Here is a 15,079-nt window from a genome sequence, read left to right on the forward strand (position 1 = left end):
CTGACGTGGGGCTCGATCCCATCACGCCGGGATCACGCCCTGAGCCGAAGGCAGACGCTTAACCGCTGTGCCACCCAGGCGCCCCAGAATAAACTTGTTTTTAAGCAATGGATTAGGTTACATTTTCAACTAATATGCTCAAAATGTTTTTCTTCAACCTTCAGGTAAATTCCCTCTAAATTTATAGCACTGGGCCTAACTGTGAAGAGAAAAAAAGTACAACAAACACACTACAGCGTGTCTAAAAAGGAAACAGGGAGCAAAGCTGCCTTGAGATGTCCTATCAGGGCCCTTTCAACATTCAATCAACACAGATTCCAGTGAGCACCGACGATGCAACTGGAAGTGGGCTAATCTCTGGCGAGACAGTGGAATTAGAGATGTGGGCCCAGCCCCCGTGGACTGACATTCTAGTTGCAGGAAACCTAACAGTAAACCAGCCAACAGAAACAATTCCAGTTTTGGCGAGTACAATCACAGAAATAAATCGGATGCCATGATAAACAGTGGCACTGGGGGGATGAGGGAAGCAGTCCACTCTAGTCAGGCCCTCTTAGCTGAGTCCTGAAGGATGAGAAGGAGGCAGTTGTGCAAAGGTCTAGGGGAAAAGCAGTTCAGGTAGTGAGAACAGCAAGTGTAAATGCCCTGAGGCAGGAAAAAGCTTGTTTTGAGAACCAGAGATAAAATCTGGGTGGTAAGGGAAAGCCGTAGTAGAGACTGGAAGGTAGGCTGGGCCACAGAACAATGTGGAGTTTGGCCTTTGAGAGCAAATGGAAGCATCTGGAGGGTTTTTAGCCAGGTAATGTGCTCTATTTTACTCTGCTACTGGTGGAGAATGGTTGTAGGGGGACAAAAGTCTTTTAGTAAAATGTAGTTTTCATCAGGTATATGCTACTCTGAAAACTATGAAAATGATTTTGAAGGAATGGAAAGAACAGGGGAATAGGGAAGACTTGGGGTGGGAGCAAGAAGATTTTGGAGTTCATTAAAGTAATACAGGACATTCGAAGAGGCAAATGTTGGCAGTTCCCATCCAAGCACTGTTCAAGGGGGAGGAACTCTTGGCCAGTGGACTTGAGCCATTCTGGTCCAGCTGGCAAGGCCTCGGATTTTATGCTTCGGTAGGCATGAGAGGTCTTACATCAGAGGCTGTGGGAATACTGTGTGAGGCGATTTATGTAAAGGGTTTAGCATACCACCTTATGCAAGATGTTCTGGCTCACAGTATTGTTATTAGGTTCCTGGATCAGGTTACTAGGGGTAACTATTATTATTTTAAAGTTACTAATTAATTAATTATTTTTAAAGATTTTCTTTCTTTGTTTGACAGAGAGAGAGGCAGCAAGAGAGGGAACACAAGCAGGGGGAGTGGGAGAGGGAGAAGCAGGCCTCCTGCTGAGCAGGGAGCCGGATGCAGGGCTCGATCCCAGAACGCTGGGATCATGACCTGAGCCGAAGGCAGACGCTTAACGACTGAGCCACCCAGGTGCCCCTATTTATTAACTTATTAATTAATTTATTTATTTAGAGCAGGGAGAGGCGGAGAGGGGGCGTGGGAGAGGGAGAGAGAGAATCTCAAGCGGATTCCATGCTGAGCGCAGAGCCCAACTCGGGGCTTGATCTCACAACTCTGAGATCATGACCTGGGCAGAAACCAAGAGTAAGACGCTCAACTGACTGAGCCACCCAGGCACCCCCTAGGGTAACTATTATTATTTTATCATCATCATCATCATCATCATCATCAACACTCTAGGAATCTCCAACCCAACAGTCACACTGTGCTTTTTGTCTTCTCTGCAGATCTCTCTCCATTTATGTCCGTGTCAGCGACGGCAGAACCCTGGAGCCATACTTCAGACTCAGTCACCCAAGCCCCGACAAACTGATCTTCAAAGTGCTTCTGTCCCATCCACTGCCTTCCCCGCTGCAAAACCCACCCCCTTGCCACCAGGACCCCTCCTGGGACCGCTCTGGTCCTCCACCAAACTACCTGCCACACCTCGGGCAGAGCAACCTTATGCTCTGAGGGCTTCTCTTCACTCTTGGAATCAAGTTGACATTTCTTAACATGGCCCAGAAGGCCCTTCATGCCCTATCCATCTACTATTCTAGTCTCATCTTGTGCTATTCTCCCCTTGCTCTCTACCTTTCTACATTCCAGTCTGACTAGCTTGTTCTATGTTCCTTGGACTCACTAAACAACTTCTTGCCTTAGGGCCCTTGGACATGCTATTTTTAATTTTTCTGGAAAACTGCCCTATTTGCCTGGCTAACACCAGTCCTGGTGTTTTGTTTTGTTTTGTTTAGATTTTATTTATTTATTTGAGAGAAAGAGAGCATGATTAGGGGGTGGGGGTGAGGGGCAGAGGGAGAGGGAGAAGCAGACTCCCCACTGAGCAGGGAGCCTGACATCGGGCTCCTTCCCAGGACCCCAAGGTCATGACCCGAGTGAAAGGCAGACACTTAATGGACTGAGCCACCCAGGTGTCCCCCAAGTACTTCTTACCTCAGCTGAAGTACCACTTCCTCAGGGAGGCCTTTGCGGGTCCCTCCAAAACTAGATTAGGTGCTCCTATTTCGTGCACTTCTCCTTTCCTTCAGAGAATTTATTTTACTTGTAATTATATGTTGTTTATGTGATTATTTGTTTAGGGTCAATCTCTTCACAGTAAGCTCTGTGAGGGCAGGGGCCATGTTGGTCTTACTCCCTGAAGTTTTCCCAACGAGCCAGGCAGACAGAAGGCATTTTGTAAATATTTGTTGCCTGAATAAATATATGAATTGACCTGAACTTGCCTGTGTCTGCTTTTCTCTCCTCTCTGGACAGGGCTCCTTACAGGAAGGCTCCCTGTGTCTCTCCTCAGAATGAACTGAGGTCTGACTTCTGTGGGCCATCCTGCCTAAATTGTCTAGCCAAGTAAAATTCAGGAAAAGCAGGTGTTTTTCTTCCTTTAAGTACTGTCTATTTAAATTCCTAGCACTCATAATTTCAAAATAAGAGGTATTAACAATTCACAAGTATCAGGAAAGCTCATTGGCATAAAGCGATTTGCAATCTGCTGAGGCCCCAACTTGAGCTGCATGGCTGTGGAACTGGGGTATGGTGGGATCGGTTCTCTCAGCCAGAGGATGCGAGCTGACCTGGCAGCCCAGCATCTGTGCCTCCATGGGGCTGCTCTGCCTTCTTTGGAAGTATTTATGAAGGATGGGGCTTCAGGATATACCTTCCCCAAGGTCAAGGGTTTGCACAAAAGTAATTTAATCATGTACAGAGAGTTTAGAAAACAGGGAGTTGGAAATTCCTTAAAATCTCACCTTCTAATCTCACCCAGTGATTTCATAGAACAGTAATTCCTTCCAGCGTGTTTTGATTGCACACAGACTTTGGCAACAGACCTAAGTTTGAATCTGGCTCTGTACTTACTTTTCTCTCAGCCTTTGCTTCCCCAGCTGTAAAGAGGGGATGATACTCACCTTCCCCAGATTATATATGCCAGGGTGTATGAATTTACCCAGCCTTCCTTCTTCTCTTCCCCCATGCTAAGATGTTCCCCTCAACAAAGGACAAGCTTGGGCTCCCCAACCTCTTGCCTTCCTCCTCTGCCCGTGGAGCTGGACAGCTCAGGCTGACCCCAAACGCCCTCCACAATGTCTGCAGACCACTTGCAGAGGGCAGAGAGGACTAAGGAGCCCTCAGAGTAAAAAGCCCACTGACAAGGACACTGACCATTTCAGGGTACCATTTAGCTGTCTTCTTTGGAGGACATAGTTTCCAAACTATTGGTTCTAAATATTTTTTCTCCTTCTTAACTCTTGGTCTCCAAAGAAAGTAGAGAGAATGTTAAGGATAAAATGGCCCTGGAACACACCCCATTTATTCTTGGTCCATATACACTGGTCTAAGGCTTCCCTCTCCCTTGTTGGAAGCATAAAAATATTCTGGAATGAAAGTGGATCTCATGTCCATCTTAAGTCACTATTGCCCAAGGCCCAGCTGTATTCCCTGGGAAGCAAAAACGAAGTAAACAAGGAGTGTTAAAGGTGAACTTTAAATAAAACCTGGCTGCTTTAATATTAAACTTTCTGCTTGATCTCCAAAAGAACAATTATGTAAACCCTGATGAGGCCAAGTACAACATGGAATTTGCCTCTGGGCCTTTGTTCTGAGAAGGACATGTACCCTTTTTTGAGGGTGCTAAAAAACACACAAACTACACAACCACAAATGTCATGGCCTTGACAATGCACTTTGAAGTTTTAGTTACAAGAGCCTGAAACATGAACATCTTGCAGCCTACTCCCGGCTGGGCAAATAGGCAGGCTGAGATTCAACTAACATTGACTGCGTACTCACTATTTTTTCTCACGTCTATTAACAATCAGTCTTGAAAAGTTCTATATTACCATCCCCATTCCATAGAAGAAAATGAGGTTTAGAGACATAAAGTTAGCAGAGTAAGTGGTGGAGTTGGGATTCAAACTCAGACCTTCTGTCTTAAATTCAGTACTGTTTTTTACATTTGTCTACAATAGTTTCCTCAGTTCCAGGCCTGAGAGGGTATAAGGGCTATCGTACCTTCCCCAGTGCCATTACTGAGCTAAATTCAACCTCAACATGATCACGGCAAGTAAATATAAAATGTGTATTATATATAAATGTATATATTTACATACAGTTACATATAAATATGTACTATCCCTCCTCACTGTTTGAGAATAAGTTGAACATTGTGCCCTTCTATCCCTCAATACTTCACTCTGGATTTCTTAAGACTGAGGACAATTATCTTCATAAGCCAGGATTGTTATCAAAAATAGGAAATTTAATATTAGTATAATACTATTATTTAATCCATTTAAATTTCACCATTCATCCCAATAACATACTTCATAGCTTCTTTTCCCTGGTTCAAGAGCCCATCCAGGATCATGTTTTGCATTTAGTATTAATGTGCTTTAGTTTCTTGCCAATCTGGAACAGTTTCTTGGTCTGACTTTGTTTTTAAGACAGTGGCACTTTTCAAGAGTACAAGCCAATGATTTTGTAAAAGGTCTTTCCGTGTGAATTTGTCTGATGCTTCCTTGTGATTAGATTCAGGTCACGGATTTTTGGCAAGAACACTACGTAAGTGATGACGTGTCCTTCTCAGGGCATCACATTAAGAGAAATATGTTTTCTCCCCTAAAAAGTTACTATCTTTTGGGTGGCTCAGTTGGTTAAGCACCTGACTCTTGGTTTCAGCTCTGACTCATGGGATCAAGCCCCACTTTGGCCTCTGTGCTCAGCAGGGAGTGTGCCGGAGATTCTCTCCCTCGCCCACTGCTCCCTCCCCTGCTCACATGCAAGTGCTCTCCCTCGCTCTCTCAAATAAATAAATAAATAAATAAATCTGTAAAAAAAAGTTACTGTCTTTCCTTTTGGAATTAATAATTATGTCAGTAATTGGGAACAAGGGCCTCGTTAATCTTTGGCTAATAAAATCATTCTCATTTGAAGCAGCTGTTCCTTTATTACCCTCATCAATACTCGCTTCCTCAGCATTAATTAGTCTAACTCTCCTGGATCCTCCTTGATCACCGGCTTCGCCTGGGACTTGAGTAAAGTCCTTTCACAGACTATAGAGCGCCTAACAACTCCTGCATGATGTAAGCTTTTATGTTGCCCTGATTTGCTCTGGGTTTGCATCCTACTGACGGATGTTTACAACGTCTACAGTCAATGAGCAAATGACCCAACAAAGACTTTGAGTGACAGACAGGGTAAGATGCCGGGGCTAATCAGGTCATCCCAGAATACTTCTTCTGGTAGGATGGCTGCTGCTTACCTGTACAACCTAATAAGTGCAAGGACCACTGTATTATCTGCCATAACAAAAACCTGCGAGCTCCTCTGTTCTATAGCCGTGATTCCAAGGATGTCATTCCTTGCTCCTTATAGTTATAACCAAGGAACGATGCTTTACTTCGGCTAACAAATTAGAATCCCCCACGTAACTTCGATTCATAACAACGGCCACCGTGAGACTCGCACACAATCTTATTTGTGAACGAGCGCTGCTTACCTCTTAGCACATGCTGGTAACTGGATAACAGGAACTGCAGGTGCTCAACCAGTTCGTCCCACGTCTGCCACTGGGTTTTATCCGACTGCGGAGAAGTGAAAGCAGTTGGTAGGAGGTGCCTTCTTCCGTTACATGCTCAAGGGTGAGGGGAAAGGTGTTCAAGGCCTGACTGAGGCAGGGAATCATGTACCTGACACTTGAGCAGTGATGTGGAATTGTTCAGAAAGTAGAGGGCCTGGGCCAGAGACAAAGGCAGGCGGGTGGGCGTCTCGCAGCTGTGGAGGAATATGATTTCTAACACTTTGCAGCGCAGAAGGTGGCTTTCCATGGTAGTAAAGAACATCTCCCTGCGTGGAGAAGAGAAGGAGGGTTAATCATCACCACTATCACTTCCAGGCACATATACCACAATTCCCCCTGAAAGCTCTAACCTTTGCCCTAAAACAGAGATGGCTAAGAAGGAATAGGATAGAGGCCTACAAAATCACAAAGCTTGTGAACGGGGCAGAGATGGGTTTGTTCATGAATTAACAACTTCCAGAAGGAGGGAAAAGTCTTTGATGTTTGATAAAGAAAAGTTAGGATACATTGAAAAGATTAACTTCATATTATAAGAGAATTAATACTCGGAACAAATATTTCTAAATGTCCACAATGTGCCAGACACTGGCTGGCACAGGAAAGAATATAAGATAAATAAAAGAAAAAAAAAGCTCAAAAAGCTGACTGCTGACCAGAAGCAAAAGGTACTCAACGGGAACCGAAATAAAGTGCAGGGCCAGTGCACGTGTACGCGGGCTGCCTGTGGTGCTCCAGAGATACGCGCAGGAGAGAGTACATTTGTTCAGGGGACTAGAAGTGGCCTTCTAACGGAGAAGGAGGCACGGGACAGTGGTCTAAGAGGAGGAAAATGGCTCAAGGCAGGAGGCATTCCACCAGAGGGGAAAAACCTGGACAAAAAGAAAGAAGTAAAAAATACACAGCTGTGGGCATTGCAGCTTCTTAAATTTCAAGTCTAGGACTTGAGAGTCCCAGAGGGACACTTGCCCTTGACTTTGTCACTTTACCCAGTGCAGGACTTGACCAGCAAAGGTGGGCTACGGCATATCCAGAATCTGAGAGGGGAGCTACAAAACTGCAGCTGTGCTTTGGGAAGGTTAATCAAGCTCATCTTATTTATCGTTTTCTTGGAGTGGGCTCATGCCCAGCATTGAACCCCCACCCTGCCCCAGCCACAAGGTCAACACCTGAGCTGAGATCGAGAGTCAGATGCCTAACCGACTGAGCCACCCCGGTGGCCCTCAAGCTCATTGTTCTAAAAGCAATGTCAACTTCCAAATTATGTTATAAATCTCAGATGCACAGGGTGCATATCAGGACTGCCCAAAGGTGTTAGCTTAAAGGTCTGTTTGGCAGTTCTTGTCAGGTCTGTGGGTCATAGCAGTTCTGGAAGCACACAGCGTGTGAGCACGTAAGGAGGTACAGCAATTAGGAATACAGCTAGCCCTGATCCAAGAAGTTTTTCTCCTACAACATTTTCCCCCTTTGTAGATTTGCAACATCTGGAAAAATAGGGGGTTCTTTGTGCCACTGCCATTTATAAAAATGATAAATCATAAAGTATCTACTCATTTTTACTTTCTTTTCTCCCTTTCCCTTTTCTTTTGCACCAGGCATATATATTATTTATAGAAAAGCAAAGTTTATCAAGCAAAATGAATATTTTTAACCTTTCCCTCTTACTATTCAAAAGTTTTAAAAAGTCTACAGTATTTGTGAAAATCCATTTTATTTCTTTAATGATTCGAAAAACACCACATACCTTCTCTGACAAATTTTCTTCTTCTTCTTTTTTTTTTTTTATAGAACTTGAACGCACAACCCCAAGATCAAAACCTGGACTGAGATCAAGAGTCAGATACTTAACCGACTGAGCCACCCAGGTACCCCACAAAATTTCCTTCTTTGATGTAAGGAACTCCAAATGATTACATTTGCAAGATATTCCCCAAATTCTTTTTAAAGTCCAATTTCCAGGGGCACATGTGTGGCTCAGTAGGTTAAACATCCAACTCTTGGTTTCGGCTCAGGTCATGATCTCATGGGTTGTGGGATCGAGCCCTGCATCAGGCTCCATGATCAGTGAGGAGTCTGCTTGAGATTCTCTCCCTCTCCTCCTACTTGTATGCTCTTGCTCTCTCCCAAATAAACAAATAAAATCTTAAAAAAAAAAAAAGTCTAATTTCTACTCTGTATTTGGCCTATTTCTCTCACAGGATGGTTTTTCTATTCAATAACCTTTTATTTCAAACTGTATTTTCTCTTCTAATTTTGTTTCCAGGACCCGTGTTTGTCTTGGTTTTATAATTCACAAGTGTCAAACTCAGAGATATACAAAGGACAAAAAGGTAATTTTAATGCATTGGCCATAGTAGGAAATGGAGGTACAAAATCTATAGCAATTCAAAATTGAATTTCAAAAACAAGATATAGAGGAAGGCTAACAACCAGATTCATAGAATACCTGGTATTGGATTCACCCTCCTGTCACAAACAACTATAAAACTGGAGAAATATATGCAATAATCATTTTCAGGCATTGGACAAGCTGCTTCAAAGTATTGTTACTCTTAAAAGAAGGGAAACAAAAATGGCAAACCCCACATTTATCCCAGATTTCTTATGGGGGGTACTTCCTAAGGCAGAGGAAAGTGTGGGTCCCAAACAGAAAGCAGTGGGCTTTTTGGGCAGAGCAAAAAGAGACTGATGGTCAGGACAGCTGAGGTGGCTGGAATTTGTGTTGCAGGAGGAGGAGCTCAAGAAATGTGTGGTAAGAGGCCCTTGGCACATGTGCAGGAAGAAGCTCGAAAGCCCGAGAGAGAAAAGCAACTGGAGGGCTGTGAGCTGAGTGCAGATTCCAGAGATCTCCTGCTGCTGAGAGACCCTGGGGTTTCAATGAGCCAGAGTGCAGAAACCTCACTGAACAGCTTGGGCCTTCAGCTGAGACCCCAAAAGGACTAAGCCTCAAGACTAAGCCCTTCAATAAGGGCTGCTTTAGAACCACCCTTACAAGTCTTAGAAACAAGCCTCAACAGGAAAAAGCTAATCTGCCAGAAAATCCATTGTCTGCCAGAATAAAACTCAATACTCTTTGTTTTTTCTTTTTCTTTCCTTTTTTCTTTCTCCCCCCCCTTTTTTTTTCTCCTCAAGCACCATGGTGCATTTTATTAAAAAAAAAAATATATATATATATATATGTGTGTGTGTATATATATATATAATTAACATATAATGTATTCTTTGTTTCAGGGGTACAGGTCTGTGAAAACTCAATACTTTTTAAAAAAACAGGCAGCAAATTTCAGACCTTCAACAACACAGCATTTATAACATCCAGCATACAGCAAAAAATTACTAGCCAAGGGAAAAAGCAGGAAAATATGACCCATAACCAGGAGCAAAATGTCCAGAGAAATGAACAAACAACATCCAGAGATGCTGGCATTAGTAGACAAGGCCTTTAGAACAGCTATTATAAATACGTTCAAGAGTAACCAACGAACCAACAGACCAAGATGAGTGACTAGGTGGGGACTACCAATCAGCAGAGAAACCGAAAACTATAAAAATGAACCAAATGGAAACTCCAGATCTGAAAAATACAACACCTGAAATGGGGGAAAAAAAAAAAAAGACCACTTGACAGGCTTAACAGCACATTGGGCACTGCGAAAGAAAAGGTCAGGAATCCTGAAGACTGAAATAGAGAAAAAAAAAAAAATCAAGACAAAACAAAGCAAAACACCAATAGAAAACATCAGAACCTTAGTGATCTGTGGAACAGTGTCAAGCAATCCAACATACATGTACTTGAATCCCCGAAATAAGATAAGAGTTTGGGGCAAAAAAATTATGGCTAAAATGTTTCAAAATTTGATGAAAAATATCAACTCACAGATTTAAGAAACTCAATAAACCCCAAGCAGGGTAAATGTAAAGAAAACTACACATAGGTATCATGATCAAATTGCTGAAAATCAAAAATAAAGCAGCCAGAGAAAAAAGACACATGACATATAGGGGAGCAACAGTAAGATATTCTAATAACTTCTCATTAGCAAGCCAGGAGAAAATGGAACATCTTTAAAATAAATAAAGAAAAAAACACCTATCAACCTTGAATTTACATCAAGTGAGAACACCATTCCTAAATGAAGGTGCCATAAAAACATTTCCAGATAAAAGCTGAGAGAATTTATTAAAAGTAGACCTACACTACAAAAAATAAAAAGTAAGCTCTTTGGGTGGATGAGAAATGACACCAAATGGAACTTGAATCTTCAAGAAAGAAGGAACACCAGAAATGGCAACTGTGTGGGTCCCATGTATGTTTTTTTTTTTTTTTGGTAATACTACCAAGCAATTAACTCAGTTCTGGTACTGTCTACCTGAAGATAGCATCAGATCCCACAGGTTAGGGGCTTGGTCCCAGGAGACTCCCTCCACCCTCACTTCAGATGCCACTCTCATGTCCAGACTGTCATCTGTGTTTCTGAATGACTGGCTGTAGATCAGAGGTTCCCAGGTCTCCCTCCTCAGGTTCAATTAATTTGCTAGAACGGCTCACAAAACTAAAAAAAATAATTTACTTACTAGTTTACCAGTTTCTCATAAAAGGATGTAACTCAGGGACAGTAGATGGAAGAGATGCATAGGGCAAGGTATGTGGGAAGGGATGAAGCTTCCAAGGTCTCTGGGCTGTCATTCTCCTGGTATCTCCCTGTGTTCACCACCCTGTAAGCTTTCTGAGCCCTTCACGGAGGCTTCATTAGATAGGTGGGATGGATTAAATCACTGACCATTTGTAATTAAACTCAATCCCCAGCCCCTTTCCCCATCCTGTAGGTGAGGATGGGGTGGTGGTGGTGGGGAATGGTTGGGAGGTTGGGACACAGTTTCCCCAACCCCCAACCAGCTCCCATTCTTACCCTAGGGGCATTCCAAAAGTCACCTCATTAACATAGTAAAAGATACCTTTATCTCTCCTCACTTAGGAAATTCCAAGGGTTTGGGATGAAGACCAAATATATATTTCTTATTATAAATCACAGTATCACGGTGTGTAAATATAAAAAACCCTCCCCACATCATCTCTTAAATTTATTTTAAAAACTAAGTGTTTAAAACAAAAATATGACTTCATTCTGGAGTTTATACCTATGTAAAAGTAAAATGTATGACAATAAAGCACGAAGGATGAGAGCAGGGTAAATAGAAATACAGTTTTAAGATTCTTACATTATATGTTAAGTGATTTAATATTAATTCAAGGCAGACTATGGTAAGTTAAGGATGCATATTGTAATTCTAAGAAAAACCATTAAAAAGAAAACATTTGCTGAAAAGTATTTGATCAAATTCAATACCTACTCATAACAAAAACTAGGAGTAAAAGGGAACTTCTTCAACTTGTTAATGAACATCAACAAAAAGCCCAACAGCCAGCATCATTATTAATGATGAACTTATATTTTAATCAATAATTACTTAATGAACTGAATGCTTTCCCCTAGATCATTAACAAAGGCAAAGATGTCTGCTTTTACCACTGCTACTCAACATAGTTGTGGAAGTTCTAGCCAGTGCAGTAAGACAAGAAAAGGAAATAAAAGGCATAAAGATTCCAGAAAGGGAGAAATAAAACTGTCCTTATTTGCAGATGACATGGTGACACACATCTGTGTAAACAATCCCAAGGAATCTTGGCACAAAAATATTATCCATAAAAGGAAAGTTGATAAGTTGTATTTTATCAACATTTAAAACTTTTGCTCTGTGAAAGACCTTGTTTGGAGGATGAAAAGACAAACTACAAAATGGGAGAAAATATTTGCAAACCACAGGTCTGACAAAAATGTAGTATCTAGAATACAGAAAGATTCTCAAAACTCAACAGTAAAAAAGCAAACAATCCATTTAGAAAATGAAAAAAAGACATTTCAGTAAGGAGTTATATAGACGGCAATAAACACACGAAAAGATGTTCAAATTCAATACCCATTAGAAAAATTAAAATGAAAATCATGAGATATTACCACACCCCTATCAGAATGGCTAGAATAAAAAACAGCGGCAACACCAAATGCCGGCCAGGATCACACATATGTTGTTGGTGGGAATATAAAATAGTAGAGCCAGTTTGGTAGTTTCTTAAAAACTAAATGTGCAACTAACATATGATGCAAAAATTGTACTCCTTTGTATTTATTCCAGAGACACGAAGACTTAGGTTCACATGAAAATTTGTATATGAATATTTATAGCAGCTTTATTCATCATAGTCCCAAACTGTAAACAACAGATATCCTTTGGGTAATGGTTAAAAAAAAATCCATGGTACATTCCCACCATGGAATACTATTCAGTAATAAAAAGGGATTAACTATTGATACACATAACGACCTGAATGGATCCCGGGATCGAGCCCCACATATGGCTCCTGCTCAGCGGGAAGTCTGGTTTTTCTTCTGCTCCTCACCCTGTTTGTGCTCTCTCTCTCTCCCAAATAAACAAATAAAAACTTAAAAAAATTCTTGAAATGACAAAAGCATAAAAATGGAGAACAGTTTAGTTTTCAGGGGTTAAGAAGGGGTGGGGTGGAGGGGGGAAGTGTGTATGGCTACAAAATGGCCATGTGAATAATCCTCGTGGTGATGAAAATGCTCTGTATCTTGGCCCGTATCAGTCTCAATATCCTGGTTGTGATATTGCACTATAGTTTTGCAATGTTATCACTGGGGAAACTGTGTAAAGAGTACATGGGGTCTCTCTGCATTAGTCCTTATAACTAATGCAAATATAGAATTATGTCAAAATAAAATTTTAATTAAAAAAAGCTAAGAGCCAATAGGAGAGATAAAATGGAATAATAGAAAATACGTAATCCAAAAGAAGGCAGAAAAAGAGGTAAAAATGAACAAAGGACAAAAGACACACAGGAAACAAATAGCAAGATGATACATATAAAACCAACGATTAAATGTAAATGAAATAAATAACTCCCATTAAAAGGTAGGGATTGTCAGCTGACTAAAAAAACCCAGACTATATGATATTTACAATAAACATACCTTTTTCTAAAAATCTTTAACTTTTTATTTGACTCACAGAAGAGTTGCAAGAATAATACAAAGAATTCCCAAATACCCTTAATACTTTTCACCAAATGCTTATCACATCTTCTTTATCTTTCTGTCTCTTTCAATTTTTTTCTCTGAACTATTTGAGAGTAAATTGTAGACATGATGCCCATTTAACCCTAAATACTTCAGTGTATAATTCCTAAAAACAAGGACATTCTCTTAAATAACCAGATACAATGATCAAAACCAGGAAATTAGTTTTACTACAATACTGTTTTATTATCCACAGTCTTTAATCAGATTTTTTTGTTGTCCTCATAATGCTATTTATAGCAAAAGAAAATTCACAGATTACACATTTGCATTCAGTTGTCTGTTTTTGTAAGTCCTTTGATCTGGGACAGTTCCTAAACTTTACTTTGTCTTTCATGACACTGACATTATTAAAAAGTGCAGGTCAGTTTTTTTTCATAGAATATTTCTCATTTGGGATTTGTCTGATATTTCTCCACAATTAAATTGAAGTTATACATTTTTGGGCAAGAGTACTGCAAGAATTATATTTTGTTTTTCTCAGTGCATCATATCAAAAGGCATATGATGCCAACCTGTCTCATTGTTGGTGTTAACTTTGAACACTTAGTGACTAAGGTAGTGCCTTGACTATAAAGTTATTCTTTTCCCCATTATTAATGAGTATCTTGTGGCAATATACATTGAAATTATGAAAATACCTTGGTATTCCACAAACTTTTGCCATTTTAATATCCACTCATATATGACTTAACTATAATGATGGTTATCAAATAGCATTTTTTCCTAACTCACTGTTTCTTCTTACATTTATTAGTTGGCCTTCAACTGTAAGGAAGAACGTCACTTCTCTTCCTTCCTTCTCGTCAGTATTAGAACTGTAGATTCTTATTTTATTTAATAGTCTTTTACTGTCAATATTTATTTTGATGCTCAAATTATCCCAGATTTGGTTAGGAAGCCCTTTAACTTGACATGTTCTGAACATTCTTTGAACATTTCTTTACTTCTGGCACAAGATGTTCCAGGTTCATCTTGTACTTTTTCCTACCTCAGCTGTGCAATTATCCTTTTCTTCAAGGAACTCTGGTTCCTTTTAGTGTAAATTGGTATTTAGAAACAAAGATCTGGGTACAAGGTGAGCTTACTGCTACTAAGGTGTAATTATTTCTACACTCTCTCAGTGATAGTGGTAGGAAAAAGATATATGAATACACACATACACTCCACCCTCACACATCTGTATCTGTTCCTTTATCTATCTATATTTATTAGAAACCACGAGTTCATATTGATACCTCCAATTCCAATCCAGCACCACAGGGTTCCTTCTATCCTTTCTCCTTTTCATATGTGTAACTCTCTTCTCTGACAGTGAGAAACTTGGCTCTCATTATCCACAATACATTTATCTGCTTAATGCTAGAATACACATAAGATAGTTTTTGAATTGTTAACTCATACCTCTGTGAAAAAGAAATCTACTAACTATAGTTCAATATTTATATACAGTTCATCTTCTCTTTAGCCTGAGAATACTTAGTCCAAATACTGTGCTTTAAGTTACTTGGACAGATTAGTGGTTGCCAGGGATTGGGGAAGATGGATGGTGTGGCCATAAAAGGAAAGGGATCCTTGTGGTGATGGAACAGTTCTGTACATCTGGATTGTGCTGGTAGTTGTATGAATCTACACATGTGATCACACTGCACACAAATGAGTGCATATAAAATGGGTGAAATCTGTATATGTTCTATGGATTGTACCAATGTTAATTTCCTGTTAGTGATATTGTACTATAGTTATGTAAGATATAATCACCGGGGAAAATAGGGTGAA

At 40.4% G+C, this 15,079-nt stretch overlaps 1 protein-coding gene across 1 annotated transcript in view; it reads right to left on the reverse strand.

Moving 5' to 3' along the window:
• SIMC1 (SUMO interacting motifs containing 1) overlaps positions 1 to 15,079 on the reverse strand; it is a 44,045-nt gene that overhangs the window by 7,134 nt on the left and 21,832 nt on the right. Inside the window, exons 5-6 of the mRNA XM_008692694.2 lie at positions 6,256 to 6,412; positions 6,066 to 6,150 (exon numbers count right to left, since the gene is read on the reverse strand). Coding sequence (XP_008690916.2) covers positions 6,066 to 6,150; positions 6,256 to 6,412 — 242 coding nt within the window. The remainder of the gene's footprint in view (positions 1 to 6,065; positions 6,151 to 6,255; positions 6,413 to 15,079) is intronic.

Source organism: Ursus maritimus, unplaced genomic scaffold (assembly GCF_017311325.1).
Source record: "Ursus maritimus isolate PB19 unplaced genomic scaffold, ASM1731132v1 scaffold_15, whole genome shotgun sequence".
Taxonomy (NCBI): Eukaryota; Metazoa; Chordata; class Mammalia; order Carnivora; family Ursidae; genus Ursus; species Ursus maritimus.